The following is a 26,298-nucleotide window of genomic DNA, read 5'->3' on the forward strand; positions in this document are numbered from 1 at the left end:
GAGTCTAGGCTCATTTTTATTTTCCTATGAAATGTGGAGAATAGGAACCAATCCTATATAGGAATAGGAATCTATTCCTATGAACCAAAAGGTTTTAAAGAAAAAAATCCTATAAAAATCCTATCCTCTAATTTTTTTATGAAATTTCTCCAAACCAAAGGAGATCTTAAATTTGTAGGTTCCTATTTCTTTCAGCTTTGTTCATCGCCACATATGTAGGTCCAGAAGTTGCTCTTTTTATTTCTTTAACAGGGCCTTCTGTATATCCCTCTGTAATACTCTTGGAGATGAATAAAATCTGACGCCTTCGGCACTATATTTGGCATGAAATTAACTACACGCTAAACGGTGTGTAGTTAATTTCATGTCAAATATAATGCTGATCACATAATAACACGTATATAATATCTTATTTAATATCCGCATGCATTTAATATATTTTAAAATTAACGTGCATTGCATGTATAGATTAACTGGTTGGTATAGATAAGAAGCAGTGGTGGCAGTAGAGACAAAGAAAAATCTAAGACAGCAGCAGGAAAGGGGCGAAAAGGTCCAAGCAGAAAGCAGTAGACGGGCATTATTTTATGCACGCAGAAAGAAAGCGAGGGAAGGGAGGGACGGACGGGCGGACCCGACAGAGACACGGAATGCACACCGGAGCCGCACCCCACCCACATCCAGCCGTGCACAGCTGCGCCGCAGATGGGATCACACGAACCATCCCGCCCGCCCGCCCGCCCCCAAGACCAGCCCCCTCTCCCTCCTCACCTCGCCCCGCCCCTGTCCCCAAATCCGCCACGAGCTCCTCCCCATCCACGACCTCCTGCACGCTCCTCCCCCATCGTCGCCACCAGCTCCTCCTCCTACCCGGCGCATCGCACGGCGCGGCTGCGGCGACGGCCCTTCTCCCTTCTCCGGTGGTGAGCGCTCCTCCCTCCCTGCCTGCCCGGCACCTCCCTGATCTGACATGTCCTGTCCGCAACTCTGCATCTTCGGTTCGTTCGTTCGCCCGGATGGACGGATTCGTCGTGGTCGTCGTGGAGAAATCGGATCGTTCTTGGTCGGCTGTTGGGGCACTGCGGGAGGAGGGATTTCTTTTGCTCGCCTGCGCCCACGGAGGTCCCGGGGCGGCGGAAATGGCGCCGTCCCGGGCGCGGCTATTGGTTCCAATCGTTGCACGGGCGGGAGGGAAGCGGATTTCAATTCTTTCCTGTTATTGATGCTACGGGTGTTCCTTTTTTTTCGCTCGATTAGATATTATTATCATGGCGGCGTAATTGGTACGGCTCCAATCATGGCCGATCGGGAGGACTGCTTTCAATCTCCCAGCAATCCGGAAATGTTCTTCGTCTCTAATCGTTCCTAGCTTTCAGGAGCGGAAAGTTGCATCTTTTTTTCCTGAAATGATTTTGTTTCTTGTACTGTCTCTGATCACCAACAGAACAGAGTAGCCAAGAGCCCCAGACATCATGAGCGGAGGCGTTGAGCCGGAGACCCCACCCAGTAGCGGCGGCAGCGCCACCGGTAGCCCCATGGCCCGGAAGCCGCCGCGTCACCAGCTCACGGCCATACGCCACTGCGCCAGCAGTGCGCGCATCGCCGCGGCCTCCACAGACTTGGTAACCACACTGACTATCCCCTCCAGCTCATTGCCTGGCCATTTCCTCAAACTACTATGTGTTTCTCTTTTGTTTTCTTGCAGGGCTTGGATTCGGGAACACTGAGCTTGATCTCACCAGCAGACATCCGTCCCACCTTCCTGCCGGTCTTCCGGTCTGGGAGCTGCGCCAATATCGGGCCAAAGTCCTACATGGAGGACGAGCATGTTTGCATCGACAGCCTCATCGAGCACCTCGGAATGCGTACCCCTGCTATCCCTGCACCGGGTGCTTTCTATGGGGTGAGTTGGATTACAGTTACCATAAATTTCGCTCCGGTGGTTCCTCACTGTTCTTGTCCCATTAACTGTTTGACAATGCATGTGCTCATTATGAATCAATGATTTAGTCTGGTGTGACTTTTCTGTGATAATAATGCCACCCATTCTGACTTATGTGCAGCACTAATGCTGCGATAATAGCTTCTAGATGTGTTCATTTGCTCAACTTGGAAATGCATGATTACGTCGGTTGTGGACGTATGATGGTGGAAATGATTGTAATACTGTGGTTGAATGATTGCGTTGAGGCGAATCAGTTCATTATAAGCATTGATAGATGCTTTTAGTTTCATTTCTTATTTGCTAGTACAATGGAAACCTCTGCAAACAAAAAGTGTCTTTCTTGAATCATGCTTTTAACAGAAGGAGAAATAGTTCTTTGTAAACAGTAAGAGCTGTATTTTGGATTGAAATTCTACAGTTTTTTATGCTAAACTGGGCCCTGTATTCAATTAAAGAAAAACCACGCCTTGCATATGAATGGCGTCTCCTGGTTCTTGAGTGCAGTAATTATTCGTTTTGTGGGGGAATTTTTTTGTGGCATTTGACTTTACGTAGCACAACTAATGTTTAATGATACATTTTCTTGACATAATTTGCAGGTGTTTGATGGTCATGGTGGTACAGATGCAGTCTGTTTTGTTCGGAAGAACTTACTGAAGTTCATAATCGAAGATGGTCACTTCCCCAACAGCATGGAGAAAGCAATCAGAAGTGCATTTGTAAAGGCTGATCACGCGATTGCAGATTCCCATTCTCTTGACCGCAATTCAGGGACCACAGCATTGACGGCCCTTATTTTTGGCAGGTAAGTTACTAAGTTTTGGTGCTAGTACCAAAACTTTTAATTTTACTGACACAAGGCATCCTAAGAAGACACCTGTCGAATGTTATTGCACCCCCTCCGGTTGGGTTTACCTGTCAATGTTATTGTACTCCCTCCGGTACGGGTATTGGTCTTCAATTTGCCTAAAGAAACATGTGTTAAATGCCACAAAAATTATATCTTCAGATTTGTCGTCGAATGAAGTTTCTAAATATATTATTTTGTGACATATAACACATATTTTATTAGTAAATTGAAGACCTAAAAATCCATGCCTGACTTATAAAACCAACCGGAGGGAGTTTGTAATAATGTTTTCCATTCATTGTATAATATTGCAAGGAGTTAAATCAAAACCAGTTTGTTGACATAGAAAAGAAACTGATTTGAAGCTGGGTATTGTGTTATTCTTGGTTAGAAGAACTCACTGGGTTGTTGGTTAGGCATTTTTGCGACTTTAGTGGTAAATAATTGGACACTATTCCTTCCTACTCCCTCCGTCCCATAATAGTGTCAAAAAACGTCTTACATTATGGGACGGAGGGAGTATTTTTGAAATTATAGAGGCTACTTCATATCCTTTATATCTGACAGCTACTTCACATTTATTGCTTCAACCCCTAATGTCTCAACCGAACACAAGGTTCTTTGCTGTACCAAGCTGTCCTCTGGGCCTCCTTGCCTTTAATAGTTGACACATTACCAGAGTAGAACCTGTATTGTGTTTGCAATCTTTAGATTGGTTATTTGCATCTTATGATATACTCTCATCCACCTCATTCAATGGTACAGGACATTGCTTGTTGCAAATGCAGGAGATTGTCGAGCTGTGTTAGGAAAGCGAGGACGAGCTGTTGAGCTGTCAAAAGATCACAAACCCAACTGCAAGAGTGAAAAGCTCAGGATTGAGAACCTTGGTGGCATAGTCTTCGATGGCTATCTCAATGGTCAGCTATCTGTAGCAAGGGCAATCGGTGATTGGCACGTCAAAGGTTCTAAAGGGTCTATAAGCCCTCTCACTCCAGAACCTGAATTTCAGGAGGTTAGACTCACCGAGGAAGACGAGTTCTTGATAATAGGATGTGATGGCCTTTGGGATGTGATGACCAGCCAATGTGCCGTGTCAATGGTACGGAAAGAGCTGATGGCCCACAACGATCCGGAAAGGTGCTCAAGAGAACTTGTTCAGGAAGCGCTCAGACGAGACACTTGCGACAACCTAACTGCGGTAGTTGTATGCTTCTCAGCAGACCCACCCCCTCAAATTGAGATCCCAAGATTCCGAGTACGGAGAAGTATTTCGATGGAAGGGTTGCATATGCTAAAGGGTGCTCTCGACAGTAATGCCTGACCTCCCTCTCTAAACATGTCTTCCTCCCTCGCGTAACCCTTTTGTTGTATGATCTTATATTATTTGTTGTTGTTCCTTGAAAGTTTTGCCCAGGTCTCGCCACTATAGGTCCCTGGAATAAGTTGTGTAGAATCATGTTCCAAATTTTGTTGAGGTGTAGGCTAATCATTTTGCGAAGGCAATGCTCTGTTTGTACCGGCTAGCGTTTGATTGTCCAGAGTGTAATTGGGCAATGCCCGGCATTCTTATTCTGGTACAAATGACAGTTATTATAGCTGATCAATTTTGCTCTGCTCAGGAGTTATACTAGTCTAAATTATGAACTCCCCCTTATCCCTCAGATGATAAATGATATCATATCTACGTTGGTAAACCTGACAGAGAAATGAACTTTTAATCCTTGCTCTTTATTGTATTGTCTGATGGTAGCATTGTAAGTACAAGTCCAACGATGCCGTGCACATAGCTTGCATAAATTCTTGGGAAGATAGTACTGTAGTACTCCCTCCGTTCCGAATTACTTGTCACATGTATGGATGTATCTAGATGTATTTTAGTTGTAGATACATCCATTTCTAAGACGAGTAATTTGGAACGGAGGGAGTAGTACGAAGCTCACTGATGGACCCATCTACTCAAACTTGCAAATATTTTCTTGTATTGCAACACTTCCACTGACTCCTCTGCTTGCAGCTTGCCTGCGATGCCGCTTGTGTGGCTGCACAGCGATGATCACGTGCGACGAATTTGATCATTTCTGGGATAACTTTTTCCCGAACTGCATTGATTTTGGAACTTTAAAACCATATAATCCCTCGTTCCATCTTGAGGTCTCACTGGACGCAGTGTTGCAGAAGTCCACTTTTTTTTTGTTTGCTTAGTGGCAAAGGTCAACAACTCTGGTGACTGGTGACTCGTTGGGGTTGAAGGGTCTTGTTTGGGTGCTCGTTTACATTTCAGAATGAATCAGACTTCTCTTTTTATAGGGGAGAAAGAATCGGAATAAGGGATCGAATTTATCCTTGTACTCCTTTGTACCCAAGAGGTGGGCTCGATTGGAACATGGGCTTCCCTGACCAGATTCTTCACACCTTAAGTGCAGACTCTCCCCTCCTATTAGGGTTTCGTTTCCTCTCGGCGACTCTCCGAGCCGCCGTTGAGACTATCCTATCCCCTCGCCGATCTTCCTCCGGTCCCTAGCCAAGCTTGGACTGATCAAGGGGCGATCTTGCATTGTTCCCCGGTCTCGGCCTTGTTAGGGTTTACGGGAGGAGGAGAAGGCAGATAGGGTTCCGTCAAACCTGGTGATCGCTGTTTCGTCGGGTTAGGGTTTGCGGTATGGCTAGCCGCGCGTCTGGATCAGGCGCGGAGGCAAGCGATGTTGAGGAGATGATGAAGAATCTGGGCATTACTGAGGATGACCTAGATGATGTGGTTTTCGAGGAGCAAGATGTTCCATCTGAATCAGCGGTGCGGTGGATGGCTATCACAAGAGTTCACACCCCTAAGAACTACATCCAATATTGGTTCTTCCGTAACATGAGGGTTGCCTGGGACCTAGCGCAGGAGGTAAAGATCCGTCCGCTCGAAGAAAATTTGTACACTATGCAGTTCTCGTGCCTCGACGATTGGGAACGCGTCATGGCGGAGGGACCGTGGACCTTCAAAGGAAAAACGGTGGTGCTTGCTGAGTATGACGGGTTCACTAAGCCTTCAGAGGTGAATCTGGATATGCTTGATATATGGGCTCAGATACATGACTTTCCTGACGGGTACTTCCCAATGATTAAAGCACTAGCAGGGAAAATTGGGCAGTACATATACGCTGAACCAAAATCACAAGACTTTGAAGGCAACTTTGTACGAGTTAGGGTTAAGATCAATGTTCATCTTCCTCTAAAGAATGCAGTCTCTATGGTGAAAGAGGGGAAAAGGAAAATCTTTCTGGTAAAATATGAGCGATTACCAGACTGGTGCGCTGTGTGTGGCCACCTTGGACACCACTTTAAGGAGCACGGTGATGGTGTTCATCCACCTGAAGCTCTGGTTTACAAGAATTTGCGGGCATCGTGGTTCAGAGGACCGGGCCGGGGACCGGGAGAAGGAAGAGAGCGTGGCAGATCGGGTCGTGGCCGTGGACGAGGCCGCGTTTCTTCTCAGAGGAGTCAGGAGAGGTGGAATGAGCAGGAGCTTTCAGAGAACATGAAGGAAGATATTGCAATGGATGATGCGGAAAATAACAGGAAAAGGGGCGCCCTAGTGATGCTGGACCCGAGGGGTTCAGCTAGCTCTATGCCTGTTGCCCAACCAAGCAACCCTTTGCCTATGCAGCAGAGTCAAGATGTACCGGTGACCTCTCCATCCAAGTAGGAACCAAAGAGGAACAAGCTTTCTCTACCAGCCCAAGACAACTCAATGGTGAAGAGTCTAGTGTTGACAATAAACAATGATGCGCGTTTGGCGGGCTCCCATGGGGAGTCGCGCCATGCGCAGTGAGTCTACTATGTTGGAACTATCGCGGGGCTGGCAAACCCGCGACAGTTCGAGAGCTTCGTGATCTAACGAGGCAACTTGCCCCCTCTGTATTATGCATTGTCGAAACTCAGATAGAGGGCTCTCGAGTAGAGAATTTAGCAGGCTCATTAGGATTTACCAATAGTTTTGCAGTTAGTAGTTTTGGGAGAAGTGGTGGACTTGATATCTTTTGGAATGATGAAATAAAGCTAGTGGTTGATGGTTACTCCAAGTATCATATTAATGTTGTGATAGATGATCTGGCTCAGATAAAAACTAGGGTCACTTTCGTCTATGGGGAGGCCCAGGTAGTGGAGAGATATAAAACATGGGACATGCTACGCAGCATTGTTGGTGCTAACGATCTGCCATGGGCGGTTATAGGAGACTTTAATGAGGTGTTATACTCACATGAGCACGACGGAGTGGCAAACAGAAGTCAGGCACAAATGGATGCATTTAGAGATGCGCTTGATACATGCGGTTTGTCAGATATAGGCTTCACTGGAATCAACTGGACGTTTGAAAAAAGGTGGCAGGAGGAACTTATGCTAGAGTTCGGCTGGATAGATGCGTCGCTAATCCAGCGTGGTCTTTGGCTTTTCCAACAGCTATTCTGGAACATAAGCACGCGGTTTCTTCTGATCATATTCCCATCTTCCTCCAGCTTGACATGCAGCATGCAGTTTCACGGGGACCGAGGCAGTTCAGGTACGAGATGTGTTGGGAGCGGTGTTGGGGAACGTAGTAATTTCAAAAAAATTCTACGCACACGCAAGATCATGGTGATGCATAGCAACGAGAGGGGAGAGTGTTGTCTACGTACCCTCGTAGACCGGCAACGGAAGTGTTGACACAACGTAGAGGAAGTAGTCGTACGTCTTCCCGATCCGACCGATCCAAGTACCGAACGTACGGCACCTCTGAGTTCTGCACACGTTCAACTCGGTGACGTCCCTCGAGTTCCGATCCAGCAAAACGTTGAGGGAGAGTTTCGTCAGCATGACGGCGTGATGACGGTGATGATGTTCTACCGACGTAGGGCTTCGCCTAAGCACCGCTACGATATGACCGAGGTGGAATATGGTGGAAGGGGGCACCGCACACGGCTAAGGAACGTTCACGAGGATCAACTTGTGTGTCATTGGGTGCCCCCTTGCCTCAGTATATAAAGGAGGGAGAGGGGGAGGTGCGGCCAGCCCTATGGGTGCGCCTGAAGGAGTCCTACTCCAACCGGGAGTAGGACTCCCCCCTCTTGCCTTGTTGGAAAAGGAAGGAGGAAGGGAGAAAGAGGAAAGGGGGGGGGGGCGCCGCCCCCCCTTCCTTGTCCTATTCGGACTAGGGGGGAGGGGGCGCGCGGCCTGCCCTGGCCGGCCCTCCTCTTCTCCCTTATGGCCCATGTAGGCCCAATAACCCCCCGGGGGGTTCCGGTAACCCCCCGGTACTCCGGTAAAATCCCGATTTCACCCGGAACGTTTCCGATATCCAAATATAGGCTTCCAATATATCAATCTTTATGTCTTGACCATTTTGAGACTCCTCGTCATGTCCCTGATCACATCCGGGACTCCGAACAACCTTCGGTACATCAAAACACAAAAACCCTAATTACGGTCGTCACCGAACTTTAAGCGTGCGGACCCTACGGGTTCGAGAACTATGTAGACATGACCGAGACACGTCTCCGGTCAATAACCAATAGCGGAACCTGGATGCTCATATTGGCTCCTACATATTCTACGAAGATCTTTATCGGTCAGACCGCATAACAACATACGTTGTTCCCTTTGTCATCGGTATGTTACTTGCCCGAGATTCGATCGTCGGTATCTCAATACCTAGTTCAATCTCGTTACCGGCAAGTCTCTTTACTCGTTCCGTAATACATCATCCTGCAACTAACTTATTAGTTGCAATGCTTGCAAGGCTTGAGTGATGTGCATTACCGAGAGGGCCCAGAGATACCTCTCCGGCAATCGGAGTGAAAAATCCTAATCTCGAAATACGCCAACCCAACAAGTACCTTCAGAGACACCTGTAGAGCACCTTTATAATCACCCAGTTACTCTGTGACGTTTGGTAGCACACAAAGTGTTCCTCCGGTAAACGGGAGTTGCATAATCTCATAGTCATAGGAACATGTATAAGTTATGAAGAAAGCAATAGCAACAAACTAAACGATCAAGTGCTAAGCTAACAGAATGGGTCGAGTCAATCACATCATTCTCCTAATGATGTGATCCCATTAATCAAATGACAACTCATGTCTATGGTTAGGAAACATAACCATCTTTGATTAACGAGCTAGTCAAGTAGAGGCATACTAGTGACTCTCTGTTTTTGTCTATGTATTCACACATGTATTATGTTTCCGGTTAATACAATTCTAGCATGAATAATAAACATTTATCATGATATAAGGAAATAAATAATAACTTTATTATTGCCTCTAGGGCATATTTCCTTCAGTCTCCCACTTGCACTAGAGTCAATAATCTAGATTACACAGTAATGATTCTAACACCCATGGAGCCTTGGTGCTGATCATGTTTTTCTCGTGGAAGAGGCTTAGTTAGCGGGTCTGCAACATTCAGATCCGTATGTATCTTGCAAATTTCTATGTCTCCCACTTGGACTAAATCCCGAATGGAATTGAAGCGTCTCTTGATGTGTTTGGTTCTCTTGTGAAATCTGGATTCCTGCGCCAAGGCAATTGCACCAGTATTGTCACAAAAGATTTTCATTGGACCCGATGCACTAGGTATGACACCTAGATCAGATATGAACTCCTTCATCCAGACTCCTTCATTTGCTGCTTTCGAAGCAGCTATGTACTCCGCTTCACATGTAGATCCCGCCACGACGCTTTGTTTAGAACTGCACCAACTGACAGCTCCACCGTTCAGTAAAAACACGTATCCGGTTTGCGATTTAGAATCGTCCGGATCAGTGTCAAAGCTTGCATCAACGCAACCATTTACGATGAGCTCTTTGTCACCTCCATATACGAGAAACATATCCTTAGTCCTTTTCAGGTATTTTAGGATGTTCTTGACTGCTGTCCAGTGATCCACTCTTGGATTACTTTGGTACCTCCCTGGTAGACTTATAGCAAGGCACACATCAGGTCTGGTACACAGCATTGCATACATGATAGAGCCTATGGCTGAAGCATAGGGAACACCTTTCATTTTCTCTCTATCTTCTGTGGTGGTCGGACATTGAGTCTTACTCAACTTCACACCTTGTAACATAGGCAAGAACCCTTTCTTTGCTTGATCCATTTTGAACTTCTTCAAAACCTTGTCAAGGTATGTGCTTTGTGAAAGTCCAATTAAGCGTCTTGATCTATCTCTATAGATCTTAATGCCCAATATGTAAGCAGCTTCACCGAGGTCTTTCATTGAAAAACTCTTATTCAAGTATCCCTTTATGCTATCCAGAAATTCTATATCATTTCCAATCAATAATATGTCATCCACATATAATATCAGAAATGCTACAGAGCTCCTACTCACTTTCTTGTAAATACAGGCTTCTCCAAAAGTCTGTACAAAACCAAATGCTTTGATCACACTATCAAAGCATTTATTCCAACTCCGAGAGGCTTGCACCAGTCCATAAATGGATCGCTGGAGCTTGCACACTTTGTTAGCTCCCTTTGGATCGACAAAACCTTCTGGTTGCATCATATACAACTCTTCTTCTAGAAATCCATTCAGGAATGCAGTTTTGAGATCCATTTGCGAAATTTCATAATCATAAAATGCGGCAATTGCTAACATGATTCGGACAGACTTAAGCATCGCTACGGGTGAGAAGGTCTCATCGTACTCAATCCCTTGAACTTGTCGAAAACCTTTTGCAACAAGTCGAGCTTTGTAGACAGTAACATTACCGTCAACGTCAGTCTTCTTCTTGAAGATCCATTTATTCTCAATTGCTTGCCAATCAACGAGCAAGTCAACCAAAGTCCACACTTTGTTCTCATACATGGATCCCATCTCAGATTTCATGGCTTCTAGCCATTTTGCGGAATCTGGGCTCACCATCGCTTCTTCATAGTTCGTAGGTTCATCATGATCTAGTAGCATGACTTCCAGAACAGGATTACCGTACCACTCTGGTGCGGATCTTACTCTGGTTGATCTACGAGGTTCGGTAGTAACTTGATCTGAAGTTTCATGATCATTATCATTAGCTTCATCACTAATTGGTGTAAGTGTCACAGAAACTGGTTTCTGTGATGTACTACTTTCCAATAAGGGAGCAGGTACAGTTACCTCATCAAGTTCTACTTTTCTCCCACTCACTTCTTTCGAGAGAAACTCCTTCTCTAGAAAAACTCCGAATTTAGCAACAAAAGTTTTGCCTTCGGATCTGTGATAGAAGGTGTACCCAACAGTCTCCTTTGGGTATCCTATGAAGACACATTTCTCCGTTTTGGGTTCGAGCTTATCACGTTGAAGCTTTTTCACATAAGCATCGCAGCCCCAAACTTTCAGAAATGACAACTTTGGTTTCTTGCCAAACCACAGTTCATAAGGCGTCGTCTCAACGGATTTCGATGGTGTCCTATTTAACGTGAATGCAGTCGTCTCTAAAGCATAACCCCAAAACGATAACGGTAAATCAGTAAGAGACATCATAGATCGCACCATATCTAATAAAGTACGATTACGACGTTTGGACACACCATTACGCTGTGGTGTTCCGGGTGGCGTGAGTTGCGAAACTATTCCGCATTGTTTCAAATGTAGACCAAACTTGTAACTCAAATATTCTCCTCCACGATCAGATCGTAGAAACTTTATTTTCTTGTTACGATGATTTTCAACTTCACTCTGAAATTCTTTGAACTTTTCAAATGTTTCAGACTTATGTTTCATTAAGTAGATATACCCATATCTGCTTAAATCATCTGTGAAGGTGAGAAAATAATGATATCCGCCACGAGCCTCAACATTCATTGGACCACATACATCTGTATGTATGATTTCCAACAAATCCGTTGCTCTCTCCATAGTACCGGAGAACGGCGTTTTAGTCATCTTACCCATGAGGCACGGTTCGCAAGTACCAAGTGATTTATAATCAAGTAGTTCCAAAAGTCCATCAGTATGGAGTTTCTTCATGCGCTTTACATCGATATGACCTAAACGGCAGTGCCACAAATAAGTTGCACTATCATTATCAACTCTGCATCTTTCGATTTCAACATTATGAATATGTGTATCACTACTATCGAGATTCATAAAAAATAGACCACTCTTTAAGGGTGCATGACCATAAAAGATATTACTCATATAAATAGAACAACCATTATTCACTGATTTAAATGAATAACTGTCTCGCATCAAACAAGATCCAGATATAATGTTCATGCTCAACACTGGCACCAACTAACAATTATTTAGGTCTAATACTAATCCCGAAGGTAGATGTAGAGGTAGCGTGCCGACCGCGATCACATCGACTTTGGAACCATTTCCCACGCGCATCATCACCTCGTCCTTAGCCAATCTCCACTTAATCCGTAGCCCCTGTTTCGAGTTGCAAATGTTAGCAACAGAACCAGTATCAAATACCCAGGTGCTACTGCGAGCATTAGTAAGGTACACATCAATAACATGTATATCACATATACCTTTGTTCACTTTGCCATCCTTCTTATCCGCCAAATACTTGGGGCAGTTTCGCTTCCAGTGACCAGTCTGCTTGCAGTAGAAGCACTCAGTCTCAGGCTTAGGTCCAGACTTGGGTTTCTTCTCCTGAGCAGCAACTTGTTTGCTGTTCTTCTTGAAGTTCCCTTTCTTCTTCCCTTTGCCCTTTTTCTTGAAACTGGTGGTCTTATTGACCATCAACACTTGATGCTCCTTCTTGATTTCTACCTCCGCGGCTTTTAGCATTGCGAAGAGCTCAGGAATAGTTTTATTCATCCCTTGCATATTATAGTTCATCACAAAGCTTTTGTAGCTTGGTGGCAGTGATTGAAGAACTCTGTCAATGACACTATCAACAGGAAGATTAACCCCCAGTTGAGTCAAGTGATTATGATACCCAGATATTTTGAGTATATGTTCACTGACAGAACTATTCTCCTCCATTTTGCAGCTATAGAACTTATTGGAGACTTCATATCTCTCAATCCGGGCATTTGCTTGAAATATTAACTTCAACTCATGGAACATCTCATATGCTCCATGATGTTCAAAACATCGTTGAAGACCCGGTTCTAAGCCGTAAAGCATGGCACACTGAACTATCGAGTAGTCATCAGCTTTGCTCTGCCAGACGTTCATAACATCTGGTGTCGCTCCTGCAGCAGGCTTGGCACTTAGCGGTGCTTCCAGGACGTAATTCTTCTGTGCAGCAATGAGGATAATCCTCAAGTTACGGACCCAGTCCGTGTAATTGCTACCATCATCTTTCAACTTTGCTTTCTCAAGGAACGCATTAAAATTCAACGGAACAACAACACGAGCCATCTATCTACAATCAAACATAGACAAGCAAGATACTATCAGGTACTAAGTTCATGATAAATTTAAGTTCAATTAATCATATTACTTAAGAACTCCCACTTAGAAAGATATCCCTCTAATCCTCTAAGTGATCACGTGATCCAAATCAACTAAACCATGTCCGATCATCACGTGAGATGGAGTAGTATCAATGGTGAACATCAATATGTTGATCATATCTACTATATGATTCATGCTCGGCCTTTTGCTCTCCGTGTTCCGAGGCCATATCTGTTATATGCTAGGCTCGTCAAGTTAAACCTGAGTATTCCGCGTGTGCAACTATTTTGCACCCGTTGTATTTGAATGTAGAGCCTATCACACCCGATCATCACGTGGTGTCTCAGCACGAAGAACTTTCGCAACGGTGCATACTCAGGGAGAACACTTATACTTTGATAATTTAGTGGGGAATCATCTTATAATGCTACCGTCAATCAAAGCAAGATAAGATGCATAAAAGATAAACATCACATGCAATCAATATAAGTGATATGATATGGCCATCATCATCTTGTGCTTGTGATCTCCATCTCCGAAGCACCTTCATGATCACCATCGTCACCGGTGCAACACCTTGATCACCATTGTAGCATCGTTGTCGTCTCGCCAATCTTATGCTTCCACGACTATCGCTACCGCTTAGTGATAAAGTAAAGCATTACAACGCAATTGCATAGCATACAATAAAGCGACAACCATATGGCTCCTGCCAGTTGCCGATAACTCGGTTACAAAACATGATCAACTCATACAATAAAATTTAGCATCATGTCTTGACGATATCACATCACAACATGCCCTGCAAAAACAAGTTAGACGTCCTCTACTTTGTTGTTGCAAGTTTTACGTGGCTGCTACGGGCTTAGCAAGAACCGTTCTTACCTACGCATCAAAACCACAACGATAGTTTGTCAAGTTGGTGCTGTTTTAACCTTCGCAAGGACCGGGCGTAGCCACACTTGGTTCAACTAAAGTTGGAGAAACTGACACCCGCCAGCCACCTGTGTGCAAAGCACGCCGGTAGAACCAGTCTCGCGTAAGCGTACACGTAATGTCGGTCCGGGCCGCTTCATCCAACAATACCGCCGAACCAAAGTATGACATGCTGGTAAGCAGTATGACTTATATCACCCACAAATCACTTGTGTTCTACTCGTGCACAACATCAACGCATAAAACCTAGGCTCGGATGCCACTGTTGGGGAACGTAGTAATTTCAAAAAAATTCCTACGCACACGCAAGATCATGGTGATGCATAGCAACGAGAGGGGAGAGTGTTGTCTACGTACCCTCGTAGACCGACAACGGAAGTGTTGACACAACGTAGAGGAAGTAGTCGTACGTCTTCCCGATCCGACCGATCCAAGTACCGAACGTACGGCACCTCCGAGTTCTGCACACGTTCAACTCGGTGACGTCCCTCGAGTTCCGATCCAGCAAAACGTTGAGGGAGAGTTTCGTCAGCACGACAGCGTGATGACGGTGATGATGTTCTACTGACGTAGGGCTTCGCCTAAGCACCGCTACGATATGACCGAGGTGGAATATGGTGGAAGGGGGCACCGCACACGGCTAAGGAACGATCACGAGGATCAAATTGTGTGTCATGGGGTGTCCCCTTGCCTCAGTATATAAAGGAGGGAGAGGGGGAGGTGCGGCCGGCCCTATGGGTGTGCCTGGAGGAGGACTCCCCCCTCTTGCCTTGTTGGAAAAGGAAGGAGGAAGGGAGAAAGAGGAAAGGGGGGCGCCGCCCCCCCTTCCTTGTCCTATTCGGACTAGGGGGGGAGGGGGCGCGCGGCCTGCCCTGGCCGGCCCTCCTCTTCTCCCTTATGGCCCATGTAGGCCCAATAACCCCCGGGGGGGTTCCGGTAACCCCCCGGTACTCCGGTAAAATCCCGATTTAACCCGGAACGTTTCCGATATCCAAATACAGGCTTCCAATATATCAATATTTATGTCTCGACCATTTCGAGACTCCTCGTCATGTCCGTTATCACATCCGGGACTCCGAACAACCTTCGGCACATCAAATCACAAAAACCCTAATTACGGTCGTCACCGAACTTTAAGCGTGCGGACCCTACGGGTTCGAGAACTATGTAGACATGACCGAGACACGTCTCCGGTCAATAACCAATAGCGGAACCTGGATGCTCATATTGGCTCCTACATATTCTACGAAGATCTTTATCGGTCAGACCGCATAACAACATACGTTGTTCCCTTTGTCATCGGTATGTTACTTGCCCGAGATTCGATCGTCGGTATCTCAATACCTAGTTCAATCTCGTTACCGGCAAGTCTCTTTACTCGTTCCGTAATACATCATCCTGCAACTAACTTATTAGTTGCAATGCTTGCAAGGCTTGAGTGATGTGCATTACCGAGAGGGCCCAGAGATACCTCTCCGACAATCGGAGTGACAAATCCTAATCTCGAAATACGCCAACCCAACAAGTACCTTCGGAGACACCTGTAGAGCACCTTTATAATCACCCAGTTACGTTGTGACGTTTGGTAGCACACAAAGTGTTCCTCCAGTAAACGGGAGTTGCATAATCTCATAGTCATAGGAACATGTATAAGTTATGAAGAAAGCAATAGCAACAAACTAAACGATCAAGTGCTAAGCTAACAGAATGGGTCAAGTCAATCACATCATTCTCCTAATGATGTGATCCCGTTAATCAAATGACAACTCATGTCTATGGTTAGGAAACATAACCATCTTTGATTAACGAGCTAGTCAAGTAGAGGCATACTAGTGACTCTCTGTTTTTGTCTATGTATTCACACATGTATTATGTTTCCGGTTAATACAATTCTAGCATGAATAATAAACATTTATCATGATATAAGGAAATAAATAATAACTTTATTATTGCCTCTAGGGCATATTTCCTTCAAGCGGGACCCCAAGCGTGCGGAAGTGATTGGCGACGGGTGGGCCGCACAGAATCTGGACAACATCAGACCAGTGGAGCAGGTGCGACAAAAGCTGCAGCGTGTGTCGGGTGATGTCTCTGCATAGGATCGTGAGCACTTTGGCTATGTAAGACAGCAGATTGCACGATTGCAGAAACAGCTACAGGAGCTGCGCGGCCTCCCAGGTAGATTCGGGCCTAACCACATGGAGTTAAAAATTACAGAAAATCTAGTTGAGTTATATCATCGCGAGGAGATATTATGGCGCCAGAGGGCAAGGCTCGAGTGGCTGATGCATGGAGATAAAAACACATATTTGTTTCATTTACGTGCAAGTAGAAGGAGACGGAAAAAATCAGATTAGGGCTCTTCAGAAAGAGTCCGGTCAGCTCACAGAGAATAGAGACGAGATGGAAGCAATGACAACCGCCTTTTATAAAAACCTGTATAGCTCAGAGGGAGTACAGGATATGGAGAGTGTCCTATCTACCGTACCATGCAAAGTAACACAGGGAATGAATGATATGTTGAACGCCCCCTACACCCAAGCAGAAGTTAAAAAAGCACTTTTCCAAATGTTTCCCACGAAAGCACCGGGCCCGGATGGTTTTCCGGCCCACTTCTTCCAACGCCATTGGGAGGTCTGCAGAGAGGATGTCACAAAAGCAGTGCTTGATATCGTAGAGGGCAAGGAATCAGCAAGAAGCATTAATGAGACAGTTCTGGTTTTGATCCCAAAGGTTAAAAACCCCACACCGTTGTCACAATTTCGGGCGATCAGTCTATGTAACGTCCTCTAAAAAATTGCATCCAAGGTAATCTCTAATCGTTTGAAAGTCATTCTTCGGAGATTGTTTCAGAGGAGCAGTCATCCTTTGTCCCAGGGAGATTAATAACTAATAATATTGTGACTGCCTACGAGTACTTGCATTTCATGAAGAGGAACAAAGCAAAGAAACATCAATCATGCGCTTTGAAACTCGATATGATGAAAGCTTATGACAGGGTAGAATGGGAGTATCTACAAGCAATCATGTTGAAACTTGATTTTTCTCAGAGGTGGGTGAATATTGTCATGGGACTGGTATCTTCAGTTACTTTCTCAGTTCAGTTTAATGGAAAGAGGTTGGAGGAGTTTACACCAACACGTTGGATCAGACAAGGGGACCCGATATCTCCGTACTTGTTCTTGCTAGCAGTAGAGGGCCTTTCGTGCTTGTTAAAATCAAGAAGTGAGTCATCCAACATGAGTGGTTTACAAGTGGTGCCCTCGGCACCTAGGGTGAATCACTTATTATTCGCTGATGACAGCCTGCTGTTTTTCAAGGCAAATAGTGCGGGGGCTACCGAGGTGAACCTAGTCCTGGACAGATACTGCCAGGCCTCCAGGCAGCGTATCAACTACAACAAGTCATCGGTTTATTTCAGCAAAGGGGTTCCCGACAGTATCCGGACAGAGGTGAAAACGGTGTTGCAAGTCCCAAATGAGACCCTAAATGAGAAATATTTAGGTATGCCCTCAGATATAGGTTCATCTAAAAACGGTGCTTTCAAATACTTGAAGGATTGTCTATGGAGCAAAGTGCAAGGGTGGATTGAGAGCACAATGTCTTCAGCAGGAAAAGAGGTTTTGGTGAAAGCGGTAGCCCAAGCAGTTTCGGTCTTCTCCATGTCCTGTTTCAAATTGCCATGAGGTTTGTGCGAACACCTCAATATGTTAATCCGGAAATTTTGGTGGGGAAGCAAGGAGGGAAAGCGAAAACCCCATTGGGTTTCGTGGAAGACTATGACCCAACCAAAAGGAATGGGTGGTTTAGGCTTTAAGGATTTTGAACTTTTTAACTTGGCTATGTTAGCAAAGCAGGCATGGAGGCTGTTGCAGGAGCCCGACTCTCTCAGCGCGCGTATTCTGAAGAGTGTATATTACCCGAGCTGCTCAATTTTGGATGCTTCATTGGGGAACCACCCAAGTCAGATTTGGAGGGCAATTATAGAGGGGCGTGATACTCTGAAGATGGGCCTGATCAAGCGCATTGGCACTGGAGAATCGACAAAGATTTGGGAAGAGAATTGGCTTCCCAGAGAGGAGATGATGAAACCTTATGGGTGCGTTATTCAAAATCCCCCTATGCTAGTGTCGGAGCTTATAAATAACACGTCGGCAAGCTGGGATAGAGAGAAGGTGGAGTCAGTGTTCATGCCAATGGATATTCAAATCATACTAAGCATTCCCCTATGCACTCGCAATATCTCTGATTTCTGGAGTTGGCACTATGAAAAGAATGGCTCTTTCTCGGTCCGCTCGGCATATCGCATGCTTGTAGCTACCGGGTTTAGGAGAGAGGCTGTAACGCCCCGAGACCGATGTGCCAGGTGTCCTCCAGTTATTCGCTGTTGTTGCCTTGTCATTTGCTTGCGTGTTGCATTTCATCATGTCATCATTTGCATAGCACCATCATGTTTTTCAAAACTTGCATTCGTCTGGGTTCTCCGAGTTCTCTCCGTTGTCCGTTCTGAGCCCAACCACACTTGCACACACCCGCGACATGTCCGAAATAGTATTTTATAAGTGGCCGGAAAATGTTCTCGGAATGGGATGAAAGTTGGCATGTGGTGTTGTTATGTTGTAGGTAGGCCGCCTGCCAAGTTTCATCGCATTCAGAGTTCGTTTGATAGCCCAACGGATAACTATAGCGACATTATAGTCGGTCTAACGTCGGATGTTTTCGGTCTCCGGAAACAGATGCCGGGCCCTCTCTCTCTTCTCCCCCTCGCAGTCTCGCCACAGCCCACCTAGTCCATCCTCCTTCCCCTCTTCGCTTCCGGAGTTATCCGATGCGACCGCACGGTCCGAAACCCCCTCTGCACAGTGCATCGAACCCCTCACGTGCGCGTCCGAAATTGTCCCGAACCCGACCCGGGCAATCGTCACCGTTGGATCCGGATCATCCCCAAACATCTACAAAACGTCTCCGTTTTGTTAATTGGACTTCCTAACATATTTTTTCTTGACCATCCGATTAAGATCGGAGGGATCAAATGCCACTAAACTTAGCCCTTTTTGCTATATATAGATCTACCAATAGCCTATTTTGGGCAAACCCTAGAAATTAGGAGGCTTGTCCCATCAGTCCAATTCAGCCGGCGCCACATTCCAAATCCCCCTCGAAACCTCCCCCTGTCGGATCCAATCAAGCAGTGCTCCTCCTTGGATCCCGCAGCGCACCCACCAACCAAAGCTTCTCCCGATCCTCTCTGTCCCATCCACCCCATCGATCGACTTTGTCCTTCTCCTCGCCTCTCCCTCAACCGGACGTCGCCGCCGGCGACCAGCACCCCCAGGCCGGCCTTGTCTCCCTTCTCCTCGGTCGTCTCTTTCCGTTTCTCCTTCCCCGTGCTCACCCGCTCTTCCGTCATCGTCTGCCTGCAGGGAACGAGGAGGACGTCGTCCGACGCCATGGACGGCCTCGAGCTCGTCCCCATCGCCGGCCTCCTCTCCTGGAATCTCCAGCCTCATCCCGCCTCCGTCTCCCCTGGTTATGCGAGAGCTCGAGGACGAGGATGAGCCCCTTGCCTCGTCTCGATCCTGTGGATCCGAATGCCCAGCGCCGCTCGTCGTCGTCCGCCAGGATTCTGCGCCTCGCCGAGTTCCCTGCCGCGCCGCTGGAGCTCCATTCCCGTGCCCAGATTAGCCGGATCCCGCCATCCCAGTCCCTTCCGGCCGGTCCTCGCCGGAGCCCTCGCCGGTCTTCGCGCCATCGCCGGCCTCCCCTGCATCCTGCATCGAGCAGGAGAGGAACGCACGCAGCCAGCGCCTCCGCTCGCCTGCGTTGACTGGAGCGCTGCGATGGCCTGCCTCTTTGCCTCGATCCAGCCCAACTGCCCCCCAAGACCGCCATCGCCAGATCGAACCAAGGCCCAGCTGCGCCCCAGCGTGCCTCCTCTTCACCGATTTGAGCCAGGCCCACTGGGTGAGGCCACACCCCAGCGCCCCACCTTTTATTTTTTTTTCTGTTGGGCTTGTCTCAGTTTCGGCCCATATAGTGTTTTTCCCTGTGTGCGAAATTTACCTATTATCCAGAGTTTGCCCGTTTTATAGATTGGACCCTATACTTCATGCATATAATAACTCTCAAACCATGTATTATACGTAACAACTTTATATATGAAACTTGCTTAGAATTTTGTCTAGTTTAATAATATGCAACTTTCACCCATGTTTAAGATGTTTAAAATGATGTTTGATTAAATTTGCTCCTATGCCATGTTAAAATGCTTTAATTCATAACTAAATAACCGTAACTCCAAATTTAATAAACTTTATATGTAAATGGGGTAGAATTTTGCCTAGTTTAACATGGTGCACTCATCTTGCATGTTAAACAACTCTAAAATATGGTTTAGGGCAGAACAGGACCTAACCTAATATATGCACATGAGGAGTTTCCGGATTTGTTGTTTGTTGTTCCCGGACTCATTTAAACTTGACTAGATAGGTAGTTTTGCTTTGCTTCACTTCTTGCCATGTTTAACAACATTTAATATTGTTGGGTACATAAACAAGATCGAACTAAATAAGTCACGTGGTGTTTCGTCAATATGCAACGGAGTTGCATATTGAGCTCCACTTAATTTGTAGGGTTGTTTGTGCACTTTGCCATGCCATGTATCTTTAAACCGGACATGCATCATACTTGGTTGTGCATCATGCCATGTCTATGTGGTGGTTGTTTACTAGGTTGTTTGCTCTTTTCCGGTGTTGCTTCTTCGGGTTGGTTCCGATAACGTCGCGTTTGTGAGGTTTCGTTCGACTACGTCCATTTGTCTTCTTCAGGGACTCGTTCTTATTCCTTGCGGGATTTCAGGCAAGATGACCATACCCTCGAAATCACTTCTATCTTTGCTTGCTTAGTTGCTCGCTCTTTTGCTATGCCTATGCTGCGATACCTACCACTTGCTTATCATGCCTCCCATATTGTTGAACCAAGCCTCTAACCCACCTTGTCCTAGCAAACCGTTGTTTGGCTATGTTACCGCTTTGCTCAGCCCCTCTTATAGCGTTGTTAGTTGCAGGTGAAGATTGGAGCTTGTTCCATGTTTGGAACATGGATATTTTGTTGGGATATCACAATATCTCTTATTTAATTAATGCATCTATATACTTGGTAAAGGGTGGAAGGCTCGGCCTTATGCCTGGTGTTTTGTTCCACTCTTGCCGCCCTAGTTTCCGTCATATCGGTGTTATGTTCCCGGATTTTACGTTCCTTACGCGGTTGGGTTATAATGGGAACCCCTTGACAGTTCGCCTTGAAGAAAACTCCTCCAGCAAGGCCCAACATTGGTTTTACCATTTGCCACCTAGCCTTTTCTTTCCCTTGGGTTCTGCAGACTCAAGGGTCATCTTTATTTAAAACCCCCGGGCCAGTGCTCCTCTGAGCGTTGGTCCAACCCAGAGCACCGTGCAGGGCCATCCCTTGGCAACTTGGGTCACATCGGCTCCTGTACGCTTAGCTTATCCGGTGTGCCCTGAGAACGAGATATGTGCAGCTCCTATCGGGATTTGTCGGCACAGCGGGTGGTCTTGCTGGACTTGTTTTACCATTGTCGAGGATGTCTTATAGAACCGGGATACCGAGTCTGATCGGAATGTCTCGGGAGGAGGTCTATTCCTTCGTCGACCGTGAGAGCTTGTCATGGGCTAAGTTGGGACACCCTTGCAGGGTTTTGAACTTTCGAAAGCCGTGCCCGCGGTTATGGGCAGATGGGAATTTGTTAATATCCGGTTGTAGAAAACCTGAAGTTGACCTTAATTAAAATACATCAACCGCGTGTGTTACCGTGATGGTCTCTTTCCGGCGGAGTCCGGGAAGTGAACACGGTGTTGGAGTTATGCTTGACGTAGGTTGTTTTAGGATCACTTCTTGATCATAGTTTCACGATCGTGCTTTGCCTCCTCTTCTCGCTCTCTTTTGCGAACAGGTTAGCCACCAGATATGCTAGTCGCTTGCTGCAGCTCCACCTCATACCTTTTACCTTACCCATAAGCTTAAATAGTCTTGATCACGAGGGTGCGAGATTGCTGAGTCCCCGTGGCTTACAGATACTTCCAAAACCAGCTTGCAGGTGCCGATGAGTCCGTGCAGATGACGCAACCAAGCTCAGGAGGAGCTCGATGAAGATCTTGTCCTTTGTGTTGTTTCGTTCTAGTTGATCAGTAGTGGAGCCCAGTTGGGGTCGATCGGGGACCTTTGTCGCATTTGGGGTTCTTCTTTTATTTTTGCTCCGTAGTCGGGCCCTGATTGTATTTGGATGTTGTAATGCTTTATTCATGTATTGTGTGAAGTGGCGATTGTAAGCCAACTATGTATCTCTTTCCCTTATGTATTGCATGGGTTGTGTGAAGATTACCTCACTTGCGACATTGCTTTCAATGCGGTTATGCCTCTAACTCGTGCTTCGACACGTGGGAGATATAGCCGCATCGAGGGCGTCACAGAGGCATGGCTTGAGAATACTTCGGGTCCTTCAAGCATGGCGACGGAGGAGAGATCTTGGAAGAGTTTGTGGAGTATGAGAGTGCCTGGCAAGGTGAGGATGTTCCTCTGGAGACTCTCAAAGCATTCGATCCCAACAAACGATGTCCGTGCGAGAAGACATATGACACACTCAAGTTCATGTGGCATGTGTGGGGCACCCGACTCGTGGAGACACTCGCTCATCGATTGCACGTCCTCACGGTGCACCTGGGCGCTTTTGGATGGCGAACTTCTTCAAAAAATGATGTCAAATACCGAACCAAAGGCCAAGCAGTGGTTATTTTCTCTAATGGAACCGTTATCACATGCTGAATTTGTGAAGATCTCGGTGATTCTTTGGGCTATGTGGGTAGCGAGGCGAAAAGCTATACACGAAGGGATTTTTCAGAGCCCACATGCGATCATGTCCTTTGCAGAGAGGTACATTGATGAACTTGAGGTAATCAATGGAAAACAGGACCAGGTAAGGACTCAACCAAGAGTGGTACAAAATAGCAACAGGAAACCCAAAGCACCTCCTAATGGCTACGCCAAAATTAATGTTGATGAGGGGTGCAGGAAAGGAAGTCGGGGAACAGCGGCAGCAGTATGCAGAGATAACTCGGGTACTTTTCTTGGTAGCTCGACTCTAGTTATCAGAGGTGTGGATGATCCGGTAACACTAGAGGCAATAGCGTGCCGGGAAGGTTTGGCGCTCGCAGCTGATCTTCACTTAAACCAATTTGTGGTAGCGTCAGACGCAAAGGAGGTGGTGAATGCCATACATAACGACAGCAACTGCACTTATGGAGCAATCATCAAGGAGATTAGAGTCCAACAATCTTCTTTTCATTGTAATTTTTGTTTTGAAGGCCGTTTGAACAATTTAGAAGCTCATAGATTAGCCAAGCATGCTCTTTCTCTGGGTCCGGGGCGCCACGTTTGGTTTGGCCAACCCCATAACCCGATTTGTATCCCACAACATGTGGTCTTTGATGAATAAAGCTTGGCTATTACCCTAAAAAAAGTGCAGACTCTGACCGGAGCAAAGTATGTTAATTTGCGTGCTTCCGACGCATGTTTTAGTCCCCGAACCATAGAACAATTAACGTAGATCAATTCTTCTACATTGATTTTTATTACTTACTGGGTGCTGCTATGCATCGGTCGGCGCATCAAGATCCGTCACCTTCCGAGCCGTTGAATCTGATGCAATCTAATAGGTGAACGTATTTCTCTACTTCGCAACAGAGATCTTGTCGCAGAAACATTTGTATCATCGGTTGTGTTATGGATTTTTTTGCAACACATGTCTAATTGCAGTTTTTTTTGCAACAGACGTCTTGTTGCAGATTTTTTTTTGCAATAGAGTTTTTGTTGTAGATTTTTTTGCAACATAAGTGATGTTGCAGAATTTCTATTTGCAGTATTCACTTTTTTGCAACACAGGTATTGTTATGGAAAAAACTTTTGAAACACATGTGATGTTTCAGAAAAACTTATCGAGGACGCTGTATTCCTACCTGCATTGCCCAACATAAAAGATGTGATTAGCGGCCGGCTGTTCAGAAGCTTTTCCCTTGCTATAAACCCATTGAACAACCAGAGAGTATTGGGTCCTGATCCTGGGAAGTTCATGTACTATCGTGTAACAACATCGCCAACAGGCGCGCTAGATTAGCCGCGCGTTAAAAAAACGCTTTATTGCGCGTGCGGGACCAAAACGGGCGCTCCAGCAGCCACGTTAAAATCGCATGCGCGGTAAAGTTGGTTCAGCGTGCGGAGGAAAACGACATCGCACGTATGTATTTGGTGCGCTAGCTCCCGCGCGCTGGACAACGACGATTCACACGCGAGTGACCAACTGTCGCCCACCTCTCTGGCCGCCCCGCCCCACGCAGCCGTCGGTGAAATTCCACCGATGGAAGGCTGTGCCGACATCCCCCCAACTGATCCCTACACCCGCAACCCCTCCGCCGCCGCCGCCGCATACCCTAGCACGGGGTTGAGCTTCGGCTTCGCCGCTGGCGCCCCTCCTCCTCCAAGCATCGGTCTTGCGCGCGACCTTTTGATGGCACCATGGACGACCTCGCAGGGTGGCATCATGCCGCCGCTCGCCATGAAGCCACAACCCTCCGTCTCCAAGCGGCGACGGCAATGAAGTTGGTTGACACGATAAACCCAAGTGGCACTAATGATAGAGATAGGGTAAGTGCCATTTCTTTATGTTCCATGTTCATGCTTCATCTTTTGTGTTTCAAGTGGTAACTTGTTCTTTTGTTTGTAGCTCACTATTGCACAAAACTTGTTCGAAGAGAAGAGAAGAAGACCAAGAAAGGCAAGGTCAAGAAAGGGAGAGCATTTGTGTTGCCCCATTGCTTCAAAGTGCTGAAGGATGAAGAGAAATGGAAGACCCGTGATGTCCTAGAGGAGAGCAAGAAACGCAATGGAACTATTGATTTGGACGATGATGATGATGAGGAGGAGGCATCAAGTGATGACTGCAAGAGGAGACCTACACCAAACTCGGTTGCCTATTCCAAGCGAAAAAGACGAAGTGAAGATAAGAAACAAGCAAAAGAAAATAAGAAGGGAGGAGATGATGAGATAAAGAATGCCATGGAAGCTATGGTGAAGGCAAGAAAGGAAGCAAATGAGGAGAGGAGGATGGCAAGGAGCCAAGAGTTGGTGGCCAAGGAGAGGAGGTTGGTGGCCGAGGAGAGGAAGGTAGCATTGGAGGAGAAGAAATTGGCCATGGAGGAGCGAGCTAGATTATTGGAATGGGAGAAGTACTTGTTCTTCATGGACATATCTACCTTCAATGATAGGCAAAAAGAGTTCATCAATCTTTTTCGTGATGAAGTCTTGGTCCAGAAAAGATTGATGGCCATGGGAGACATGAGAGCTACCATGGGAGGCTTCGGAGGCATGGGAGCTACCATGAGAGGCTTGGGAACAAGCATGGGAGGCGTGGGCACCATGTGCGGCATGGGAGGCATGGGAGCACCTACGGGAGGCATGGGTGGTTTCGGAGCTACCATGGGAGGCATGGGAGAACCTACGGGAGGCATGGGTGGCTTCGAAGCTACCATGGGAGGCATGAGAGACATGAGTTTTGGGTCTCTCATGGGAGGCATGGGAGCACCTCCGGGCGATATGGGTAGACGCATGGCTTTCGATGTGCCTCACACGCCTTCGCATGATGCTGTTGGAGATAGTGCGAACATCGTCCGAGTTCCCAATGATGATGAGGCGCTTGAAAATGGAGAAGAGGAGGAAGAATCATCTTCGGAAGAGGAGGAAGATGATGTGGCATGATTGTTGACGGTTTATTTGTTTGTATGAACTTTTATTTATCATGAATTCGGTTGGGTGATTTTGAACTATGACATACAATTGAACTATGCTATGTTGCTCCAACTCACTATTTTGCACATTTGTTTATGTTTGAGTTCATCATATTGTCAAATAGGTAAGTGTTGTTTCATATTTGCCAAGAGCCGGTTGGTCACACGCGCTGTATTTTACCGCGCTTGGTGAAGCGCTACAACGGCGTGCTAAATTTAGAGCGCTTGAAAAAACAACTAACCCTCCCGCGCGCGAAAACGCTATTTCGGCACTGTAAAACTTTTTAAGCATGCCGCCCTACCGCGCGTCTGTTGGAGATGCTCTAATGCTTCAGTTAAGGACCTAGCGC

General features: G+C 46.4%; 1 protein-coding gene across 1 annotated transcript; it reads left to right on the plus strand.

Moving 5' to 3' along the window:
• The first annotated feature begins 723 nt into the window (after positions 1 to 723).
• Positions 724 to 4,402, plus strand: LOC125529222 (Protein phosphatase 2C family protein). Its single transcript, XM_087521581.1, has 5 exons — positions 724 to 923; positions 1,445 to 1,622; positions 1,706 to 1,903; positions 2,545 to 2,750; positions 3,561 to 4,402. The coding sequence occupies exons 2-5, from the start codon at positions 1,473 to 1,475 to the stop codon at positions 4,117 to 4,119; spliced, it is 1,113 nt and encodes a 370-aa protein (XP_087377707.1). The 5' UTR covers positions 724 to 923; positions 1,445 to 1,472; the 3' UTR covers positions 4,120 to 4,402.
• The last annotated feature ends 21,896 nt before the right edge of the window (positions 4,403 to 26,298 follow it).

Source organism: Triticum urartu, chromosome 1A (assembly GCF_056163025.1).
Source record: "Triticum urartu cultivar PI428250 chromosome 1A, HENAU_Tu73, whole genome shotgun sequence".
Taxonomy (NCBI): Eukaryota; Viridiplantae; Streptophyta; class Magnoliopsida; order Poales; family Poaceae; genus Triticum; species Triticum urartu.